We start from the raw sequence: 22,195 nt of genomic DNA, 5'->3' as shown, positions 1-22,195 counted from the left end.
TGCTGGGGCAGCCCCCTGCCCGCGCCGAGGGACGGCTGTCGCCACCGGCTCGTCAGGCGCCGGGTTTCTATGGCGACGTCTTATTATCCTGTTTTATAGGGGATGAATCAGGAGCTATAAATAGGCGGGTTGGTCGGGGCGGCGCGGGCAGCATCGCTCTGCCTGCGCGCGGCAGCGCCGGAGGGGCCGCGGCGTTCCAGCGTGGCCGTGCCGGGGAAGGGGGGGACATCCACCCGGATGGGGACACCCAGGGTGACGGCCACATCCCAGCCCCACAGGCTGGGGGGGGGGGGGGGGCGGCTTTTGGGTGGCCCCCGCCCCGGTGTCAGGCCCCGTGGTGACCACGGGTCACAGCCCACCCCCGTGGAGGTGACCCGCGGGGCCCGTTGGGGTGGTGTCGTGGGGTGGCGTGGACGACACGCGGGACAGCGTCACGCAGCGCGTGGTGGGAGGCGGCTGGCACACAGCAAAGCCGGGCGGCCCTCGGCGTGTGGCACCGGCAGCGGCGCGGTGGGTACCCGGCACCCGGAGCACGCGCCACGAAACGTGCAGCAGGCGGTGCACGGGACGGGGCACACGGCGTGTGGTGCGTGACGCGTGGCACAACGGGACACGGTGCCTGGCCCGCGGCGCACACGGCATACATCACCCGCACGCCATGTGCATGGCACGCAGCGCGCAGGGCGTGGCATGAGACCCACAGCACATGGCACACGGCGTGTGGCATGTAGGACACGGCCCACGGCTCGTGGCACACGGCATGTATCACATGGCACATGGCATACATTCCATGGCACACGGCACACGGTACATTCCATGGCACACGGCACACGGTACATGGTGCACAGCACGTGGCACACGGCATACATCAGGTGGCACATGGCACGTGGCACATGGCACACATCACGCGGCACATGGCACATGGCATACACTACCTGGCGCACGGCACACATTACATGGCACGTGGCGCACAGCACACAGCATGCGACCCACAGGCCACGGCACAGCCCACAGCAGGACACGGCCCACGGCTCGTGGCACACGGCATGTATCACATGGCACATGGCACATGGCATACATTCCATGGCACATGGCACACGGTACGTGGCACACAGCATGTGGCACACAGCACATGGCACACAGCTCATGGCACACGGCATACATCAGGGGGCACACATCGCGTGGCACATGGCACACGGCATGCATTACATGGCACACGGCATGCATTACATGGCACACATCGCGTGGCACATGGCACACGGCATGCATTACCTGGCACACATCACATGGCACATGGCACACGGCATGCATTACATGGCACACATCACGTGGCACATGGCACACGGCATGCATTACATGGCACACATCACGTGGCACATGGCACACAGCATGCATTACATGGCACACATCGCGTGGCACATGGCACACGGCATGCATTACATGGCACACGGCATGCGACCCGCCGAGCGCTGCCCCCGCTCCCGTGGCCTGGATTTCGGGCACGGCGGGTGGGCGGCTGCTCCGGTGCCAAACGTGACGCGGTTCCAAATCACTGGGGCGGGCACGAGCCTCCCCCCCGGGACCCGGCAGCCGGGGCTGGGGGGGGTCACGGTGGGCTCTTGCTCGCCCCACTCCTCGCTGCCGGCTGCACCGACACCCCCGGAGCTGCCTGCCCCTGCCCCTGCCCCTGCCCCTGCCCCTGCCCCTGTCCCTGTCCCTGCCCCTGCCCCTGCCCCTGTCCCTGTCCCTGCCCCTGCCCCTGCCCCTGCCCCTGTCCCTGTCCCTGCCCCTGTCCCTGTCCCTGCCCCTGCCCCTGCCCCTGCCCCTGCCCCTGTCCCTGCCCCTGTCCCTGTCCCTGTCCCTCTGCCCCGGCTCCCGGCGGCGAGGTTTGGTGTCGGCACCCACAGAGCACGCGGCACGGGCGCAGGGCTGGTTGCTTTATTGGGGGGGGGGGGGGGGGAGTGTGTTGTGGGGGGGGTGCGTGTCCCCCACGCCGGGGAAGGGTTCGTCATGCAGCCTCCGAAACGATGTCACAGCGACAGATAAGCAGGGACCGAGGGGACCGCGGGGACAGGAGCAGGAACGGGCCACGGGGCACGGACCGCCAGGACCGGGCGATGCCCACGGGGGGGACCCCCGGCACAACCCCCCCCCCCCCCCCTCCCCGCGCAGCACAGGGTGGGCGTCCTGCCCCGGGACACCGGGACCGTCCCAGTGCCAGCTCCCGGTGTCCCCCCCGCCCGGCGAGGAGGGGTCTGCGGCAGGGCTGGCACCCGGCGGGGACCCCGTCTGTCCCCGTGTCATGCCGCGGGGGGGCGGGGGGCTCACTGGGGCGAGCTGAGGTTGGAGTCGGGGGTCTCGGGCTGGGGGCAGCGGGGCGGGAAGGCTTTGTAGCTGTAGTACTCCACCACCTGCTTGGGCACCTCGGCCAGCACGCACTTCGCCAGCGCCGTCGGTGACGCCTGCGGGATGGGGGACACGGGGGGACACCGGGGGGACACGGGGGGGGGGGATGCGGGTTGAACCGGGGGGGCACCGTGGAATCCGCCCGCCCCCCGTGCGCCGAGCAGCACCCCCGGGGCACCGGCTTGCTGCGCCGCGGGGCTCGGTCCTGCTGTGGGGACCGGAGGGGACTGGAGGGGACAACGCGGGGCGGGGGGGGGGGGGGGGGGGGGGGGGGCCACCAATAACCCCACTCACGTTCTTGAACTCCCGGAAGGGGACAAACTGGACGATGTCGCGGAGGACGGGCTCGCCCTTGGGGGAGCGCAGGATCCCGTCGTCCCCGTCCAGGATCTGCATGTCGGTGAAGTCGGCGTTGCCCACCCCGACGATGATGATGGACATGGGGAGGTAGGAGGCGCGGACGATGGCCTCCCGCGTGTCTGCCATGTCCGTCACCACCCCGTCCGTCAGGATCAGCAGGATGAAGTATTGCTGGGGGGGGGGGGGGAAGGGATGCTCTGGAGGAGGGGGGCCCAGGCAGAGAGGAGCCAGACAGGGGCTCGGCTCTGATGGGGGGGGGGGGGGGGGGGCAGTCACAAGTGACACGAGTGCGCCGGGCCTCAGCCGGCCGGGGGCAGCGGGGACGTACCGAAGCCTCCTTCGTCCGCTCCTCGTCGGCCGCCACGCGAGCCACCTTGGAGATGATGGGGGCCACGTTGGTGGGGCCGTAGAGCTGGATTTTGGGCAGGCAGCTCTGGTAGGACTCCACGACGCCCTGGATGCCTGGGGCGGGGGGGGGGGGAGGTGAGTCGGGGGGGGTAGCACCAGGCTCTGGCACGGTGGGGACGGGGGGAGCACGGGACCGGGCTCCCCAGCCCCGACGGAGCCGGACTCACCCTCACACTCATCATTGTCGGGGTTGAAGTTGATGGCGAAATCGTGGGAGACCTGGGGGGCGAGAGGGGAGGGGGCAGCTGGTCCCCAAACCGCCTCCCCCCCCCCGACTTCCCAGCACCTTCCAAGCCCCACAGGAGCCACGGCCAAGGGTGCCCGGAGGGGTGAGCACATCCCTGGGGTCCCAGCACCCCGACCGCCCCCCTTACCTCATACTTGGGGGGGATCCTCGCACCGAAGCCCAGAGCTGAGAATTTCTTATCACTGCAAGGGAAGAGATGTGAGGAGCCCCGGCAGTGCCGGCACCGGGGTGGCCATCACCGGGGTGTCCTGGCCCCGGGGGACCTGCCGAAACAACCGACCTGTCGTAGTCCTGGCAGATCTCGCCCACCGCGACCAGCGCCTTGAGATACTCGTTGGGCTGGTAGGGGTTGATGTAGTGCAGGGAGCAGCTATTTCGGGGGTCCCCGTTGGAGGCCGTGAAGTCGATGGCCACCTGGCGGGGGGGGGGTGTGGGGGGGGCTAGTGGCAGCGAGGGTCCCCTGGGGCAAGTGAGGCCACCAGCGTGTCCCTGCTGAGGTGGGAGCGTGGAGGGGGGGGGACACTGCTCACCGTGAAGTGGATCTGGCAGCCGCCCATGATGTAGTCCAGGAAGGAGTAGACCCTGTGGATCTTCCAGAGGGACCCACATCAGCCGGTCCTGCCCCACACCGCCCCACGGCAGCCGGGCTCGGCTCGGCACGGCTCGGCTCGGCTCGGCTCGGCACGCAGCTGCTCACCTTCAGGTCCAGCAGCACCACGACCCCCGAGTTCTTGTAGTTGCGCTTCTTGATTTTGTACTTGGGGTTCATGCAGTCCCACTGCACCTGCGGCACGCCGCACCCGCGCTGCCTGCGGCCCCCCCCAGCCCCGGGGGCACAGCCCCATGCACCGCCCCCCACCCCCCCCCGCCCAATCACCCCCCAGCCCTGCGGCTCTGCAGTGCTGTGACCCACAACCCCACAGCCCCATAACCCCATAAATCCACAACCCCACAGCCCCATAACCCTGCAGCCCCATAACGCCCCTCCCTGCAGCCCCACAGCCACATAATGTGCCAGCCCCATGGTCCCACAGCCCCAGAACCCCATAAACCCACAGCCCCACAGCCCCATAACCCCATAAATCCACAACCCCACAGCCCCAGGGTGCAGCCCCCCCCCCCCCACCGCTCCCAGCCAGCCTGGCCAGGGCCGATTTCCCCAGCGGAGCCCAGACCCACCACCCCTTCCCCAAAGAAACGGGCAACGAGGGGAGAACAGCCCCAAAACCAGAGGAGGGGCTGGGAGGTGCCTCCTGGGATGGGATCTGCCGGCGGCGCGGAGGGGTGACCCCACGGGCTGTCCCCACGTCCCCACGCCCACCTTGTTCTCCCCCATGGCCTTCTGCATCTCCTCGAAGGTGGTGAAAAACTCCCCGATGAAGTCGTGTTTGCCCCGCGAGTCGTAGTCCCACACCACGCACTGCGGCGGGGGGACACACACACACACAGCCCCCCCTCAGCCCCGGCTGCACCCCCAAAACTGTGCCCAGCGCCTCGGGGTCCCCACGTGCCCCAGGGTAGGGATGGGGGGGGGGGGTGGGGGGAATCCCCATCTCCCTTCCTCACCCTCAGCTTCCTCTTCTCCTCGCAGCTGCAGAGCGAGTTGAGGGAGACCTTGAAGGGTTCCCAGATGGGGCTCAGGTTGTTCTTCACCACCTGCGGGGTCGGGGGGGGGGGGGGGGGGGTTGGGGCTCAGCGGGGCCGGGGTGGCCGCGGGCCGGCCGAGGGTCGGATCCTGCCCGCGGCCTCACCTCGGTGCGGTACACCAGCTGCTCGCTGCGGTCGTCGTCGATGCGGTAAATCTCCAGGAAAGGATCCGACTTGCTGAAGAGGTCCTGGAGGAGCGAGGTGGGGACACACACACACACACATGACAGGGGACAGGGCAGTGCCCTGCCCGCCCGGCCTTCCCTGGCCCCCCCCCGGCACCGGGCTCACCTTGTCGTCCAGTTTTTTGGCGCGGAAGGCGAGCTCCACGTAGCCGTTGTTCCCCGAGATCTCCTCCGAGATGACCTGCGAGGAGAAGCGGCCGCGGGGGTGCTGGGCGCCCGGCACGGCTTTGTCCCCCTGCGTGGCCCTGGGAGGGGGACAGGGTGCCACGTGCTCCCCCCGCCACGGCAGGTGGGGACGCTGAGACCACCCCCAAGAGCCTGGGGGGCTGCGGGGCTGGGTGGCAGCAAGGACAGGAGGAGGGTCACTGGGGACCCCCCCCACGTGCCCCAGCTCAGTGGCTGCTCCCCCCCCCCCCAGCTCGGTGCCACCCATATGTCCCAGCCCTGTGCCAGCCCAGCACCCCAGTTCAGTTCCACCAGCACATCCCAGTCAGTGCCACCGCACTACCTCCGCCGGGTGCCCACCCGTGCGCCCCAGTTTGGTGTCACCCCAGGGTCAGATTTGGTGCCACCCCGGGGCCCCAGTTTGGTGCCACCCCAGGGTCCTAACGAGGTGCCACCCATGTGCCCCAGCTTGATGTGACTCCCGGGTCCCAGCTCAGTGCCACCCGTGCACTCCAGTTTGGTGCCACCCATGAGCCCCCAGTTTGGTGCCACCTGCGCACCCCGGTTTGGTGTCACCCCAGCATCCCAGTTTGGTGCCACCTCAGGGTCCCAACAAGGTGCCACCCATGAGCCCCAGTTCGGTGTCACCCCAGGGTCCAGTTTGGTGTCACCCCAGGGTCCCAGTTTGGTGTCACCCCAGGGTCCCAGCTCGGTGCCACCCATGAGCCCTAGTTTGGTGTCACCCCAGGGTCCGATTTGGTGTCACCCCAGGGTGCCAGCTCAGTGCCACCCATGAGCCCCAGTTTTGTGTCACCCCAGGGTCCCAGTTTGGTGCCACCCCAGGGTTCCAGCTCGGTGCCACCCATGAGTCCCAGCTTAGTGTCACTCCAGGGTCCCAGCTCGGTGCCACCCATGAGCCCTAGTTTGGTGTCACCCCAGGGTCCCAGCTTGGTGCCACCCATGAGCCCCAGTTCGGTGTCACCCCAGGGACCAATTTGGTGTCACCCCAGGGTCCCAGTTTGGTGCCACCCCAGGGTTCCAGCTCGGTGCCACCCATGAGCCCCAGCTTAGTGTCACCCCTGGGTCCCAGCTCGGTGCCACCCATGAGCCCTAGTTTGGTGTCACCCCAGGGTCCGATTTGGTGTCACCACAGGGTGCCAGCTCAGTGCCACCCATGAGCCCCAGTTTTGTGTCACCCCAGGGTCCCAGTTTGGTGCCACCCATGAGCCCCAGTTTTGTGTCACCCCAGGGTCCCAGTTTGGTGCCACCCATGAGCCCCAGTTCGGTGTCACGCCAGGGTCCCAGCTCGGTGCCACCCATGAGCCCCAGTTTGGTGTCACCCCAGGGTCCGATTAGGTGTCACCCCAGGGTCCCACCTCGGTGCCACCCGTGCTCCCCAGCCCGGTGCCGGTCCCGGCGCGGGTTCGGCCACTCACCGTGATGGTGGACTTGCCCGCAAACTTCCCGTACTTGAGGAACAGCGGCTTCGTCACCCGCTTCTGCGCCACGATCTGCAAAAGCCGAGAGGTCGGGGAGGGGGGACGCCGCCGGCGGGTGTCCCCGGCGCTTGAAGGGGGGGGGACACACACATGGGCATCACCTGCCCCACGGTGCACTCCATGCCCCCCAGGAAGTCGTCGTCGTGCGTGCCCACGCCGGCGTGCCCGTGGCTGTCGTACACCTCGAACCGCAGCTTCTGCACCTCCTCGAAGTAGTAATCCACCGTGAAGATCTTGGCGAAGACGGGGTTGAGGTTGCTCTTGATGACCTCGCTGCGGTCCACCTGCGCGGCGGGAGCTCGGCTTGAGGGGGGGGGGACACACGACAGCGGGGCCAGAGCCCCGTTTGGGGCCGGATCCGGGGTCAGCGGAGCCGCCCAGGACCTTGGGATGCTCAGAGCTGGGCGCGGGGATGCGGGAGCCCGGGGGGGATGTGGGGGTGCAGGGATGGGGGGGTGCCAGGAAGCTGCTGGGAAGCACCAGCCCTGCACAAACCCGTCCCAGGGGATGGGCATCGGGGCGCAGCCCCGGCGCTGGCAGGGAGGTGTGACCCCGAGGGCTGCAGCCCTGTCACCCCCAAAGCTCCCACCGGGGCTCGGGGCAAACCCCGTGGGCAGTTTTTTGGGGGGGGGGATGCTCTGGACCCCAGTTTGCCGCGGATTGGGCTGGTGCAGGATGAGCCCCTGTGCTCAGCGCGGGCACCACCGTGGCCCTGGCAGGCGGGTGGGTGCTCAGCGCCTCCCGGCCGTGCTGACAGCGGGTGCTGAGCGGCTTCCAGGAGCCTCCCCCGCACCCCGTCCCTGCCAGCGTTGACTCAAAGAGGCCTCATCCTGCCCAGGGCACCCTGCCAGCCCGCCGGCCACCCGCCCGGTCCGGCAGCACCCACCGAGCCCCCACCGCCGCGGTGCCGGCACGGCCACCCCACACAGCGCGGAGCCTCCCGTGGGGACACTGCCGGCCCCGTCACCGGGCTCCGGCTCCCGGTTGGGGGGTGCCAACCCCCTGCCAGAGCATCTGGGGTCCTTTTGGTTCTCGGACACGGCGGGCAGCGCCCGAGCTGGCTTCAGCCACCGTCTCGGCTGGGCTGGGGGACACGGGGTGGTGGGGACACGGAGGGGACAGCTCGGGGAGTCCCCCCAAAAGCTGGTCCAGGAGGGGCCCTCTTGCCTCTTGGATACGGGCCTTGCGCGGCACAGCGTGGCACGGTGCAGCGTGGCACACGGATTGTGGCACACACACAGAGCGTGGCACAGGGATTGTGGCACACACACAGAGCGTGGCACACACACAGAGCGTGGCACACACAGAGCGTGGCACACAGAGCATGGCACACACACAGAGCGTGGCACAGGGAGCGTGGCACACACACAGCGTGGCACAGGGAGTGTGGCACACACAGAGCATGGCACACAGAGCGTGGCACACACACAGAGCGTGGCACACACACAGAGCGTGGCACAGGGAGCGTGGCACACACACAGAGCGTGGCACACACACAGAGCGTGGCACAGGGAGCGTGGCACACACACAGAGCGTGGCACGGTGCAGCTGGCACGGGGCCCCTCGCCGCCCGCCCTGGCTCCAGCCCCGGCGCCGGTGAGCGGAGTCGATTCCGCGCCGAGGGATTTAGCGCTAAATCTGCCGGCTGAGCGGCGGCGATTAGCGAGCGCGGAGCTGCCGGCGCCAGCCCAGAGCTGAGCCGTGGCGGGGAGCGATGGGAAGGAGCTGTGCCAGCCCCAGTGCCAGCCCCAGTGCTGGCTCCAGCCCCAGTGCCAGCCCCAGTGCCGGTGCTGGCCCCAGTGCCAGCCCCAGTACAGCCCTAATGCCACTCCCAGTGCCAGTGCCAGCCCCAGCTCGTGTGGGCACCAGGGCCCCACGCAGTGTGGGGCACTCGGCCGCAGTGCCAGCCCTGACCCCCGCTCTGAACTGGCCGTCCCAGCCCCGAGCAGGATGAGGCCATCCCACGAGCCCTGACCCACCCCGGGGTGGCCGCAGACCATGGGAACCCCATTCCCCGGCCCTGCCAGAGCCCCGGGGGACTCGCCCCGGCCAGGGTGTCCCCGTCACTGCCACGCATCCCGCAGCGCCCTGCTCTGCTCCGCCAGCCTCATGCTCAGCACCCCACACCCCACACCCTGCACCCCACACCCTGCACCCCACCCCCTGCGCTGCGAGCTCTGCCCCTTGCATCCAGCATCTTCCACGTGCACCCTGGACCCCGCTCTGGACCCTGCGCCCCACTATCCACCGTCTCCTGCACTTTGCACCCTGCTCTGCACCCTGCACCATCTCCTGCACCCTGCACCCCGCTATGCACCATCTCCTGCACCTTGCACCCTGCTCTGGACCTTGCACTTGGCTCTTCACCATCTCCCGCCCCCTGCTCTGCACCATCTCATCTCCCGCACTTTGCACCGTGCACCCCACTACCCACCACCTCCTGCACGCTGCTTTGCACTCTGCACCCCACTATCCACCATCTCCTGCACCCTGCACCCTGCTCTGGACCCTGCACCCCACTACCCACCATCTCCTGCACCCTGCTCTGCACCGTCTCATCTCCTGCACTTTGCACCCTGCTCCTCACCCTGCACCATCTCCCGCACCCTGCCCTGCACCCTGCGCCCCGCTATCCGCCATCTCCCGCACCTTGCACCCTGCCCTGCACCCTGCCCCCTGCCCTGCGCCATCTCCTGCACTTTGCCCCCTGCCCTGCCCCCTGCCCCCTGCTCTGCACCATCTCCTGCACTTTGCACCCCGCTCTGCACCCTGCACCCCTCGCAGTGGCTCCTGCCCTCTCCCTGGCCCCACGGGCATCGCAGCCCCCCCCCCCCCCCCCCCCCCCCCCCCCCCGGAGCTTTCTCAGCTCCTGTCACCAGCACAGAGACCCAAACCCCGCGCCCAGCACCCTGCACCCAGCCCCGCCACGTCCCGGATGACATCCAGCCCCTGCCCCGCCGCGGTGGGTGCCGGCGGTGCCCCCCACCCTCTTACCTCCATCCACTGGCCCTGGGACTGCATCAGCAGCAGGACGCAGGGGTCCGATTTGTTGAGCGTGTCGCGGTCCAGGAGATGCTTACAGCTCACCCGCAGCTCCACTTTGGAGAGGACAGCCAGGGGGGCCTGGGGGGACACCTCGGGTGCCTCGCTCATGGTGGCCGTGGCACGGCGGGGGGGGCAGGCGGCCCCGTGGGAGAAGGGCATGTGTTGGGGGGGAGCGGGGCGGCGCGGGGGGCCGCTGCCTTCGTTGCCGTCAAGGAGCGGGGCGAGCGCCCGTCATGCCCCGGGGTGGGGGGTGTGGGGGGGGCACGTCGCCCCTCGGTCCGGGAGGTCACCGGTGGCAGCGGGTGCTGGCGGGGGCCCGGGGTGGGATGCTCCCCGGGGACCCCCACTGCGAGGCGGGGTGGGGTGGCCGGTTCCAGTCCCAACGGCTCCGCGGGGCCCTGCGAGGCGTCGAAGGACAGCGGGGTGAGCCGGAGCTGGGTCGCCCCTCGTGTACCCCACCCCCCAAAACACTAGCTGCCCCTCCCTGGGTCGAGCAGGGGGCCCCGCGGGGATGCGCCCAGCCCCACCCCAGGAGCGGGATGCGTGTCCCGTGGGGAATGGGCACCCAAGTGGGGCTGGGAGGCTGGGTCCCCACCCCCCGGGGGTGCCGGGGAGCAGAAACTCCCCTCCTGTCCCTGCGGGCGGTGCACCCCCTGCCCGGGCAGGGCTCGCTGGCGGGGACAGCGGGGACACCAGGTCCTTGTCTGTGCCACCGGCTGATGCTGGCACGTCCCGCTGCCCCGGGCAGGGCTGGTGACACCCTGGGATAAGAGGGAGGGGTTATCCCCCATGCTGGGGACAGCAGCCACCCTGTCACCCGGTGGCTGGTGACACTGAGCCGGGTTGATCCTGCAGTGATGGGTCAGCGAGGGGCTCTCGGGCCCCGGCGCGGGGCTTGTCCCCCCACCTGCAGCCCCCAGGCAGGAGCAGGGATGGGGACAGGGACAGGGACAGGGACAGAGCAGCCCTCCTGCCCGCCCACCCACCCGCGTGCCCAGCCCGGCCAAAGTTTCCCAGTAAAGTCACGCAGGGCTCAGGCCCAATTTGGCACATGGCTCCGGTACCTGGCGGGCATCGTCCCCCTCCCCGGCACGGCGGGCGCCTCTCGGCATCCCCCGGTGAAGGGAGGGGGGTACCAGCTCCCACCCTGCCCGGCCGTCCCCCTCACCTGGGTGCTGGTGGCCTGGGCTCGGCACCCGGCGGGGCCGAGGGCTGGGGTCGGTGTGCCAGCCCGAGCCGGTGTGCCAGCCGGAGCTGCCGCCGCTGCCACCTCCACACAACTGACTCAAGCTGCAGTTCGGGAGCGGAGCCCTAAGAGGGAGACGACAAGCTCCGTTAACTGCCTCGCTGCCGGCACCGGAGCCGAGCCCACCCCCCAGGAACCGGGGCTCAGTGGGGTCCCTGGGGGTCCCCGGCATCGCTGGCTGTGCCAGAGCAGTGCTCCCGCTCCAGCTGAGCCCCCCCCCCCCCCCCCCCCCGTGGCACAGCCCTGGCTCCCCGCACCCCAAACCCTCCCCAGCCGCTCGCCGTGGGGTGCCCGAGGCCTGTCCTGGTCCTGGATCCCCCTGCTCTCACCTGACACCCCAACGCAAAGATGGGGTGCCCCAAAACCGCTGTCTGGGTGCGCCGGAGCCGCACCCCACGCACAGGGAGGCTCAGGCACCCCGTCCCTCAGCTGGGGGGGGGGCTGCCCCGGCACCCCCCACCCCCACACATCACCCCAGCTCTGCGGTGCCGTCAGCTCAGCTTGATGAAAGATGATGTAATTAGCCCAGGTTTGGAGGGATTAAAATGCAGAGAGGGCTAATTGACGAGGGGTTGGGAAGGGCTAATCCCCCGCCTGCGTGGCAGAAATAGGCCACCCGCCTGCTCCCCCCCACCCCCTGGCAGCCCCCCGGCACGGCCCCGTGGGGCGGGAGGCAGCCGCCCCGCGGCAGGATGAACCCCGGGGGCCACCACGCTTCGTCGCGCCCCCAGCCCCGAGTTTCTGTCACCCGAGGTGCTGATGAACACGAATGACTCGATTATCCCGGCACGGGCGATTCGCGGAGCAGCCAGGCTGCACAACGGCTCCAGAACTGATGAGCCAGCAAAGCGGCCGGGCGAGCGCTCCCCGGAGCGGGACGGACCCCACCACCATCACCCGTCCTTCCCGACCCCCCAGAGGATGGGCCAGAGCCCCCAGACCCTGCTCCGGGGCGGGGGGGTGGGCTCCTTTTTGATGCCAGTGAGATATTTCCCTCGTGAAATGGCTTAAAGGTTCCCCAAAAGGGGCAGCCCCCCCCTCCCCAGGCCAGGGAGCGCAGGGTGCTGGGGCCAAGCGTTGCTCCCCCCCCCAAAAGCGGGGAGCAGGACCCCACGCCTGGGTAGTCGCTGCCCCACGGAGCCCCCAAGCAAGGAGCTGCCCCAAGCACACCGAGCACCCACGGGTGACGCCCACCACAGGACCCCACCTTCTACAGCCCAGCCAAGGGCCCTGCCTCACCCAGAGGTGTGAAAATCGTTAAATCTGAAATATCAGCGCGGAAAAGGGGTCAGCAGACAAAGCTTGTCAGGGAAGGGGGGTATGGCAAAAAAACAGCCGGCAGCCCAAGCAGCCCTGTGCAGGCTGGGTCAGGCGCTAGCGCGGGAGGGAGCCCCAGCAGCACCCCTGGAAGCAAAGCAAAGGTCTCACAGAAGGAGCAGCGCAGCATTTTGCCCCTTTTTTCAGGCAATTTTGGAGTCTTGAATCACAGCAAAGGTTTCCCACACCTGCACAGCAGCTCCCCCGGTCCGCATCCCTCCACGCGCAGCCCCAGAGCAGGCAGGCAGCACAGGGCAGCTCCATTCCACACGGCTGCCCTAAAAAGACAGCACACTCATTTCTACATATTTTTTTTTTTTTTTTTTATTGACAGTTCTAGGGAGAACAGTTCATTTCTTTTTCTCCACATCCTGCTCGGCCGCTTCTTTGGCGCGTTTCGCACGAATCCCAAAGAGGCGGGCGTTGGCCCGGGCCATGCGCAGGCTGGCAAACGCCTTGAAGTTCTTCTCGTCTTCCGAGATAACGCGGGCCTTCTCCCGTTTGAAAACCTAGCAGGAGAGAGCGACAGTCAGGCTGCGCACCAGGGGCTGCCAGAACAGGCTGTATTTTAAGGCCGAACACAACGAATCCCGCTACATTTTCACCGCCAGCTCCAGGAGGCTGTTGAGAACGGAGCGTTTGTGCCATCTACAGGCCTTGCCCCCATCTCCGCGCTCCACCGGGAACCTCGTTTCAACCGGCGCCTCGTTCGTCAGCGCGAAACCAGAACATCCCCGGGAAAAGAAGAAACAAAGCGCGGCGTGAAGCCCGGGTCAGGTTTGTGGCGCGCTAGCGGCAGCGCCTTTCGGAAGCAGGGAGGGTTTCGAGACAAACGGTGACTACGCAAGCTGGCTGGGCCGGAGTGCTGCCAGCACAACCCCCCCCCTTCCCCTTCCCCTCCTCCTCCTCCTCGCCCCAAATTGCCCAGGTACGGGGCTCCCTCAGAGGGACCAACCCCGGCGCCCATCCGGGGAACACGGTGCTGAGCACAATCAGGACACGGTGCTGAGCACCAACACGCGCCGGAGGTGCTGCAGGTGCGTTTTAACCCGCATCCTCGTGGGAATCGTGCGACTCGGGGTGGGGGGGTGGGGTGGGGGTGTTTTGGGGGTCACTGGGCAGCTCCCCGGGGCCTTCTCTGCAAGAGCGTACGTCGCTGTGCTTCTCCCGCGTGTGATTTAGGGCAGAAGCGGGCACACGAATGATTATTCCCAACCAACACATCGTGACCTGAAGCCCCGACACCACAGCCTGGAGCTCTCCTCTGCGCCCAGAAACACAGCTCATCACTTAAGGACTTCCTCAGTTGATAAAAAGTTTAGCAGAGCTCCGTGCAAGTCGTTTTTTACAGCGTGCTCCGCAACACTGAGGAACTTGGGAAACGACAAGGACGAGCTTGACCTGTCCCTGGCTTTTTCTGATCCAGGATGGGAAGTGCCTGGAGACAGCAACCCTTAACTGCAGAACAGCGAGACGAGAATCCACCCTGTGAAGTTCGAATCTCAATTATGTCACGCAGACAACGTGATTTAATTACACTCACATTCTTGATCGGCATAACCGGTCCAGTCAGCTGAGTCGCCATCTTGAGTTCCTCAGCCTACATAACAAGAGGACAAAAAACATTATTTAAAACATCTGAGGATAACACTCCAGTTAAAAACATGCCCTGTACGCAGGCACCCAGCTCAAACACCCTGTTAACAACTCTGACCCGAGATTTAACGCTGACTGGTAACGAATTCAGCCTTTCAGGCGTGCAGCCACAGGGATAGTTGGCACAGACGTGCCGCATCAACAACCTGCATTCTGCCCGGCCATCGATCAGCCCGGGGCTGGCCAGAGGAGCAGCAGCCCTTCAGGAGTTCTGCCAGCTAGAAAAACGTTGACATCTCACTCTGTCATTTTTAGTTTGATACCCACTGCATTCCTCAGCAATTCCTTCTAAGGATAATTCCAGCTTCTTCTAAGAGTATGGCATTAGACAAAAAGGATCCAAGTTTTCTTTGAGATGGGCGATTTCAAGTAAACAAATTTGAAACAGTACTTCAGATGCAAGTATCTGTACCTGCTGGTAGAAATTCTCGAGCCCCTTCCTCCCTTGTTCTGAGAACCAGCCCCCCCGAGCACGGTGGGCTCTAGAGGCTGCCCTATGGCCAAGCAGCTCAGTGCCAACGCTCTCTGGAGGATTGGACAGATGAGCACACCACCCTGCGTCACGACTCGCACCGCCCCACGGGGAGCAGGGATTTACCAGAGGCAGAGCCGAGGACAGAGAAGGAAAGCCAGCTATTCTCTGGATGTTGGAGAGATTTAAGCAAAAAGCATTTCCGGGTGTCAACAGCAACAACCTCCAGCACTGCCTTACGCACGGTGTTCACTGAGCTACTCCACCGCGGAGGTTGTCCTGCCTTCCTCACCCTTTCCACCCAGCTGTCACCACAGCACAACAGTCACTCCAGGCAGATTTTTCAGCCATTCTGACCATTAACTGACCATTAACTTTGTAAACTAGAATCCCGACTGGTTGCTCAACGACCAAAGCTCCGGCAAAGAGACCGCCCCAGGAGCTCAGCCCCCAACGTGAGCTGCATCCCCGCAGTCTCTAGGCTGGAAGTCCACCCAAAACACCACCCTGCCCTGGAGATCCCCGCGGAAGATGACTCTACGTGCACGCCTGGGAAGCTCCTACAGGGTTTATGTTATGAAAAACATTCGAGAGCATTGCCTGTGCGCACCGGGATGGACTGACGACCGAATCTCTGAAAATCTAACCAGAAATGGACCCCGTGAAATGATTCTAGCAGCCAAGTACTTACAGAGCTGTCTCCCTTCTTAGGCATAGCCGGCTTCCTCGGGAAGAGGATCAGCTTGGAGCGGTACTCCTTCAGCCTCTGCACGTTGGCTTGCAGGGACTCGGTAGACTTGTTACGTCGCCGGGGATCCACAGAGATTCCAATGGTCCGGGCAAATTTTTTGTTGATGCCAGCCAGCTGAAGAGAGAACGCAGTGTCAGCGTCCGACAGCTCCCCACGCCTCCGTGCTGCTGCCGGGAGCCCCCCGCTCGTCAGCCAGACAAGGGTTCAAGCGCAGCCACCACGGAGAAATATGAGGCCGAGCGGCCCGCCGGCAGCACGGGGGTCTGGCAAGAGAGACTGACAATGGCAAAGGGCGCCCTGGGGTCCGTGTTCTATTGACTGAAACGTTCCACAGAACTTACAGTAATTTCTGCAGGTGGATTTCCTCAGGAGGGCAAAGTGCAAGCCCTGAGAAACTATGAGGGGGACATTTAAACTGATACACAAGAGACAGAAATTTATGAAGTCAGCAGGCTGGTAACTCTGGTTCGCTGAATACTGGAAGCACCAGCGAAGAATTAATTTTTGTAACCACCTTAAACAATAACCTCATTTTCTGTTTAAAGACCAACACCTGAGTGCCATTTGGTACTCCACCATTATCCCAAAATTAAAGAAAAATACAGTAATGAAGCATTTGGCATCCAGAAGAACCATTTTGTTGCTTCAGCGCACTAATTTTGCCATTATAAATGTTTTAATTAGATACGAAACAACACAGAAGCGGCGGCTGTGGATGCTGGCTGCCAGGAAGCACTGACATTTATTCCCGCCTGCTGTGTGGGGGGTTCCTGCAGACCACCACGATCCAGCTTTTAACAGCTCATCAGCTCAGCACACCTGGGGAGCTCGCAGAGAACGGTTTCAACTCGTAGCTGTTGTGTGAGAAACAGCCACAGCTGCTCAGCAAAGCCGGGCGGAGCAGTTCCCTGTCCTGGCACTACTTCTACTGCTTTTCGAAGCAAGCCGAGTGGGGTTTACTCAGTCCACAACATGAACAAGTTCACACTGGCTAAAACTTTCAGGATTAGCAAAAACACATTTCACAAAGAAAGTTATTTAACGCAGAAGCTGTCGGTCTCCCTTCCCTGCTGCCAGGAGTTTAGAAAACTCGGTTAGGGCTCTACTAGAATCTGGTTTTAATGGAATTCTGTTTAAGCGACAGTTTGACCAGACAAAACGACGTTTGCTTTTCAGAGCAAGCTTTCACTCTGACACGCCCTTATTACATCCCAGCCCACAACTAGAAAGAAAGTGTAAACCCAGTGTTTTCTGTGACACACCTCCTCCAGCTGAGCCGGTGTCACTCCGACACCTCCACAAGTCACTTGTGCGTTTTCCACATGCGGAAAAAGCAGGGCTGGACGACCTCAACCTCGGAGCTAGTTTCATCGGGTTGGGATATCCGTACTTACTTTAAGCTCTTCTAGGCTGAAGCCTCTGCCAGCACGAACTTTTTTGTGGTATCTGATCGTAGGGCACCTCACTATGGGCCGGATGGGCCCAGCCACGGGCCGGGGTGCGATGCGGCGAGCCTTTGCCTGGCGGGCCTTCCTCCTGGAAGGTGGGGGAGAGATGAGGAAGGCGGGAGGGCGACGAGGAAGGCGGCATTCCTACCGGCTGTGCTGCAGGGCCGGCAGCACCTCTCCCAAAAGGCACGGAGGGGGGCTGGCCCTGCGGCTCAGCGCGGCCGCAGCCATCAGACACACAGGGTTCGAGGGAATCATCACGGCGGTGCAGCGATTCCGGAGATTTCTCATCATCTGGCTGCAGCCGGGAGGGCCGGACCCTGAGCAGGGACACCCCCCCCCCCCCCCCCGAACACCGCCCGGGCACCCCGCGGCAGAGCCGGGGGATTCGCCGCTCAGACGGGCCGGGGAGCGGCAGGGGAGGGGGAGAACGACCCCCCGATTCCCGAGGCACTCACCGTCGGATCTTGCGGGCGGGCTGGTTGAACCACGTGGCGACTCGCCGCTGCCAGTCCTTGTGGAAGTGGGGCTTCAGGATCATGCCATTGCGGCTGGGCGCCATGGCTGCTGCGGCCTGCGGGCGCGGGAAGGGTTAAAAGGCGGCGTCCGAGACCGGCGGGGCCCCGGATCCTCCCCCCTCCCCGGTGCCGCCGCAGCCCCCCGGGGCGCGGCCCGGCCCCCGGGCCGGGGATGGCGGCGGATGGTCGCCCCCGCGGCCCCACTCACCTCCCGCCACCGCTAATGGCCGACCGGAAAAGGAAGCGGAGGCGCGGCGCGACGCCGGAAGTCGCGGGGACGGCCCAATCGGCGGCGGCTTCACCGCGCCCCTAGTAAAGATGGCGGCAGCTTAAAGGGCCCGCGCACACCGAGCGGGACGGGAGGCGAGCGGTGTCCCGCTGGCGCTGGCCCGGCCCGAGGGGGAGAGGCAGCTCCAGCTCCCCCGGGTTACACCGTCCCCCCGCCTCCACATCCACCCCTGCTCCGCCGCCTCCCCCAGTTTGGGGTGGGCAGGAGAGAGGTCAGGGGGGCCACCAGCCGCCTCTGCGGGCCACTGGCCAGCACGGCTGCACCCCGGAAGCCACCGAGGAGCCTGCAGTGTCCCGGCAAGCGTCCCACAGAACCGAATCCTCCTGGCGAAGGGTTTATTCAGGCAGCCCAGAACAGAGTCATGGCTTTTAGAAAAAAAAAAAAATAAAAATCAAAGAACACTTGCAACTGCATCTGCTGCTGGAAAAGTGAATTAAAAGAATGAACTTGTGAACAAGCAAATGGGTTTGGAAAAAAAAAAAAGATAAAAATACAGGCAGTAGCAACCCAAATGTAGAAAACAACTTTTGCCCCTGAAAGCAAAGGGAATCATCCCACCAGCATTGGTGTTTTCTGAAAAGCAGACTCATATACTGCATCACTGGGCCAGCCCAGGGAGGGCTGGAGGCTCCGTGTAGGCAGGTGGGACAGGGACAAGGACACCCTGCAGAACGTCCCCCCCCGTCAGGAGGGGAGCGGAGAGGCTCTCTGCTCCAGCCTGACTGGGCTGGGAGGTGAAAGCTGTCAGAGACTGGGCTTGGGCTGGAGTCTCTCAGGTCAGACAATCCTCATGCAGTAACTCAAAACGCTAATCTTGCCTCAGGGATTAAGCCAGCCAGAGCACACCAGGCACCGGGATCATTTTAATGCTTTTCCTGATGAATGGCAGGCAACTACGTCGTCGCAGCTTGTTTTGCAAAAGCCATGAGGACGGAGCCAGAGGAACTGCCGGCTTTTTTCCGAGGCTCCCCAAGGGACAGACCTGCTTTTGCTCAAGCTCCTGACAGCGCCGCTCCAGCTCTGAACCGGCAGCGCCGCCAGTCTTCCAACCTGCAAACTGGAACCACTCTCTGCAATGCCCCGTTTCCAACATCACCCTGTGGGGCTGAGTTCTGCACACAGGTTTTCCCTCAATTGCTGCTTGTGAGACACTTGCTATAAATACAGAATATAAGTTTTTGGCCAGGGAGAAGGCGGCCCTTGTCCTGTACAACTCCGTAGCTGCAATTAGCTTCATATGTGCCAAAACACTCATCCACATCTTGACATATTCTACAAACACAGCAGCACATTATGGACAGTTTATTCTACTGAAGTCTGCTTTTCAATTTCTATATTATGTTCAGCAGCAGAGATACCGAAGTTACAGTGGAGTTGCACAAGAACTACGGCGCCTCAGCCTTGCAGGAGTTTTGCTGCCCTGACCATCCTGGCACCGGCGGGGACAGCCCTGCACTCCTGCCGTGTCACACAGCACAGCGAGAGCTGGCCTGCAAGGACACCACAGGATCTTTCACCCTTAAGAACACTTACACAGCTCCTCTGTACAAAAAAAAAAAAAAAAAAAAATCTTTCCAGCAGATTAGACCTACCCAGCTCTTAATCACTACCACCCTGCTGAGAATCAATTTCAAAATCCTAAGGAGTTCTCCTTCCTGCAGGAAAAAGCTCATTAAAAGAGCCATCCCTTCATTTTATGGTAACAGCAGAACAGAGCTCCCCTGCTCAGTTATCTTTGATTCTGGAGCTGAAAAGGGAAAGGGTCTGTCTCCAAAAGAAGCCTCTAGAGTCCTCCCGTCACACATCAGGAGTGGGCTTCACACTGGTCTCAGGTGTGGTTCTTCCTCTTCCTCATGGTTTGGAGGCTGCTGGGGCATTTCTTCATCTCTTGTGTCTTGCTTGTCCCTCTCTGCCTGAAGCCAGCTCTGAGGAGCTATCTTTTTCTTTGGCCCATAGGGTGGAGGCCCAATCAGAGCTTCAATGTCATCGTAATTTATCACTTCTTTCTCCAGGAGGGCATGAGACAGCTAGAAAGAGTAAATAAGGCATAATGAGGCGCAGGTGTTTGAAAACAGCCTCTCTGAACTGATCTCAACTCTCCCCACCAGCTCAACTCAGACCTCAACATCCAGACACAGCACGTGCTGCAGCCTGCGAGGAGCAGACCCCTGGCTACCGCACCCCGGACGGGGGCACCCGAAGGACTGCTGGAGCCAGCACCAAGTTCTCCAGGCTGCCAGCACCTTCCGTAAGAGCGTGTTTGGTTCAGGAATACACTAGAGGCAATAAAGCAAGCTTTAGGGAATGATTCGGCGAGTCAGAAAACTTGAGGAACAATGAGGGAAGTGCCCTTCCTGCCGCTGTCACTGCACCTTTAGCCCCAAGATGCCAAAGTAGCAGCAAAGGAGACCACAGCCAGACCCGCATCCCTCCCCTGTACACACAGCGGTAAGAAAGAGCCGTCTGCTCCTGCAGGCATGGGCTGAAGGTGATCAGAAGTTCCTCTCCAGAGGAGTTGACTTCTCCAGCCCCTCTACCAGCGGAAGGACGGCGCTTGAGCAGCAGGTCTCTGTCAAACCTGGAACTGCTCAGTTCTGCTGACAAGATGCGACACACTGGCCTAGCGACTGAAACATTTACTCTGTAGATGCTTTTGGCTTAAAAGTTTTTCTGCGATGAGCCTCTAGCAAACATCTGACTGCTGTTGAATGAAAGCATCAGAACAGAGGAGGCCTGCAGGGAGGAGACCCCCTAACAACACCTGACTTTAGCACTCCCAGGGCACTGTCCTGAGGACAGGGCTGTGATGTGGCCAACACCAGGGTGCCCGAGCAAGCAAGCTCTGGCTACCTTACCACGCACAGGAAGCCTGCAGTTGAGTAGCTGAAGGGGGTTTTGTTGTTGCCGTTTGTTTAAAAAGAAGATTTAAGGAAAAGGATTGCTTTATTTGCAAAACATGCAACACTAAGTTGACTCCTGGTCATTTTGATCGTTCTGGACCTGACTTCTGAAGGAAAGATCAAGTAGATACTCAGGGTGCTGCAACCTAAGCGTGGCTCAGCCCGGAGCGATGGGTAGAGGGCTCCTGGCAGTGGGGTGGGGACATGCCAGGGTGACTGGCTAGGGGACTGTCGGGACACGAAGGGGAGGAGGCAAAGCTCTACCTCTGCAACAAGGAGTCCTTGGTATATGAGTTATCAAGGAGCTGGCAGGTGAAAACTGCCTGGAGTCACCAGAAAGCATAGACCAGCACCAGTCAGCCAAGGTGACAAGTCCCATATTCTTTCACCAAAGCCAGAAACTGTTCACCTGATCCCTGTACATCTCCAGGACTCAGAAGGATGTTCCTGCCTTTGCAGGCTTCACAAAAACGGTCACTGTCTGCTCTCCAGGAAATTACACTGCCAAGAGGCTAGCAGAGAAGTGCAGGTAGGGACACAAATCCTAGCTTTGCTCACTTCCACAGAGCACTCCTACTCCTCTACTCTGCAAATACCAGCTGGTGTTAGGAGGCAGACTGCTCGCTGTTGGAAAAGGCACATTCCTCCCCGTGCCTGCTCCTAATCTGGGGGAGATGCAGCAAACAGTCACTTGTTCATGATGCGAGCCCCAGCGCTCCCACTGTAAGACTTTCTAGGACCACAGAGACACTGCAACGGCTGAGCTACTGAGCACAGAAGGTAGCAAGGCAAAACACACCAGTTAAAAAAAAAAACAAAAAACAAACCAAAAAAACAAAACCACAAACAAAACCCCCACACAACTCCAACTTACTGTTTGCAGCTTGTCCCGGTTCTCCAGTAAGAGTTTTTCTGTGCGCCTGTAAGCCTGAGCCACCAGGACTTTTGCTTCCTAGAAGGTAGTAACAAGAAGAGAGATTTGGAACATAGGTGGCAACAAACACAATGGGGATAAACAAGGAGAACACCGGGGGATGGAACCTGCAAACTGAGCCAGGCAGAAAGTGGTTCCCATCAACGGAAAATACAGATAAACCGTTTGAAAAAAAGCCAGAGGAATACTTGTGATAAGGAACAGTAAACGCCTGCATGAGCACAACTCTTCAGTAGTCCCAGCTGATGGGAAACACAGCCTAATTAAGAAGGCTGCCCAGTAGCAAAAGATGCAGCTCAGCACAAATCCCAGGGAAACACAACTATAGTGCTTCTGAACCAGAGTTTTTTTGTTTCCAGTTATTTGACTTTTCAACTAAGGCAATGTTTTTTTTTTTTTGTTTTTTTTTTTTTTTTTGTTTTGTTTTGTTTTGTTTTTTTCCCAGTAATGAAGCTCAGCTTCCTGTCAAAACAGGCTCACATTTTTCAGTCAGTCTGAACCATCGTTTCGGTTAGATAGGCTCTCTGATCTAGAAAGTGGAAAACATTTAAATTGTGCAACTGAGACTTTAAGACACAGCATTACAGAGCCATGCTTAGATATCCATGGGACTCCTGAGGGCCTGGAGAGACTTCACGCAAGAGAATCTTTCCTTAGTTGGGTATTTGTCCACAGTTCCACCACAATCCCCCAGTCTCCCCA

The 22,195-nt window shown here is 62.5% G+C and overlaps 3 protein-coding genes and 1 non-coding gene across 6 annotated transcripts in view; all 4 read right to left on the bottom strand.

The window, feature by feature from the left end:
* Positions 1-1,949: 1,949 nt before the first annotated feature.
* CPNE7 (copine 7) lies at positions 1,950-12,813 on the bottom strand. Of its 2 annotated transcripts, none has more exons than XM_042797647.1 (17): positions 12,714-12,813; positions 11,131-11,273; positions 9,912-10,360; positions 7,019-7,201; positions 6,855-6,929; positions 5,360-5,434; positions 5,173-5,256; positions 4,988-5,077; positions 4,743-4,841; positions 4,119-4,205; positions 3,952-4,011; positions 3,702-3,835; positions 3,549-3,603; positions 3,342-3,393; positions 3,095-3,228; positions 2,701-2,937; positions 1,950-2,462 (listed from the first exon to the last, which is right to left on the bottom strand). In XM_042797647.1, the coding sequence occupies exons 3-17, from the start codon at positions 10,119-10,121 to the stop codon at positions 2,325-2,327; spliced, it is 1,713 nt and encodes a 570-aa protein (XP_042653581.1). In that variant the 5' UTR covers positions 10,122-10,360; positions 11,131-11,273; positions 12,714-12,813; the 3' UTR covers positions 1,950-2,324. The 2 variants fall into 2 exon arrangements, with proteins under 2 accessions (XP_042653581.1, XP_042653582.1); XM_042797648.1 differs by lacking the exon at positions 12,714-12,813 and adding an exon at positions 11,538-11,686.
* A 5-nt stretch (positions 12,814-12,818) lies between these two features.
* RPL13 (ribosomal protein L13) lies at positions 12,819-17,685 on the bottom strand. Its single transcript, XM_042797671.1, has 6 exons — positions 17,579-17,685; positions 17,311-17,426; positions 16,799-16,940; positions 15,345-15,518; positions 14,069-14,125; positions 12,819-13,034 (listed from the first exon to the last, which is right to left on the bottom strand). The coding sequence occupies exons 2-6, from the start codon at positions 17,412-17,414 to the stop codon at positions 12,876-12,878; spliced, it is 636 nt and encodes a 211-aa protein (XP_042653605.1). The 5' UTR covers positions 17,415-17,426; positions 17,579-17,685; the 3' UTR covers positions 12,819-12,875.
* LOC122153915 lies at positions 17,063-17,145 on the bottom strand. Its single transcript, XR_006165774.1, has one exon. It is a non-coding gene; the product is annotated as a small nucleolar RNA MBII-202 (small nucleolar RNA).
* Positions 17,686-18,946: 1,261 nt separating the features above from the next.
* LOC104362983 (SPG7 matrix AAA peptidase subunit, paraplegin) overlaps positions 18,947-22,195 on the bottom strand; it is a 32,713-nt gene continuing 29,464 nt past the window's right edge. For both annotated transcript variants that reach the window (XM_042797630.1, XM_042797631.1), the window contains exons 16-17: positions 21,434-21,511; positions 18,947-19,686 (exon numbers count right to left, since the gene is read on the bottom strand). In XM_042797630.1, the coding sequence (XP_042653564.1) occupies positions 19,477-19,686; positions 21,434-21,511 (288 nt within the window). In that variant the 3' untranslated portion in view covers positions 18,947-19,476. The remainder of the gene's footprint in view (positions 19,687-21,433; positions 21,512-22,195) is intronic.

Source organism: Tyto alba, unplaced genomic scaffold (assembly GCF_018691265.1).
Source record: "Tyto alba isolate M040663 unplaced genomic scaffold, T.alba_DEE_v4.0 Super-Scaffold_26, whole genome shotgun sequence".
NCBI lineage: Eukaryota > Metazoa > Chordata > Aves > Strigiformes > Tytonidae > Tyto > Tyto alba.
Note: the sequence above shows the minus strand (reverse complement) of the source record. Positions and strands in the feature narration are given on the sequence as shown.

Bases quoted from the DNA above. Each gene is read 5' to 3' on its own strand.
- CPNE7 (XM_042797647.1), bottom strand. From the start codon at position 10,121: ATGCCCTTCTCCCACGGGGCCGCCTGCCCCCCCCGCCGTGCCACGGCC. The intron at 3,604-3,701 runs GTCGGTTGTTTC...CTTCCCTTGCAG, and splicing joins ATCTGCCAGGACTACGACAG to TGATAAGAAATTCTCAGCTC. The intron at 3,229-3,341 runs GTGAGTCCGGCT...CCCCCGCCCCAG, and splicing joins CGACAATGATGAGTGTGAGG to GCATCCAGGGCGTCGTGGAG.
- RPL13 (XM_042797671.1), bottom strand. From the start codon at position 17,414: ATGGCGCCCAGCCGCAATGGCATGATCCTGAAGCCCCACTTCCACAAG. The intron at 15,519-16,798 runs GTAAGTACGGAT...TTCTCTCTTCAG, and splicing joins TCAGCCTAGAAGAGCTTAAA to CTGGCTGGCATCAACAAAAA. The intron at 14,126-15,344 runs GTAAGTACTTGG...CTTGTTATGTAG, and splicing joins CTAAGAAGGGAGACAGCTCT to GCTGAGGAACTCAAGATGGC.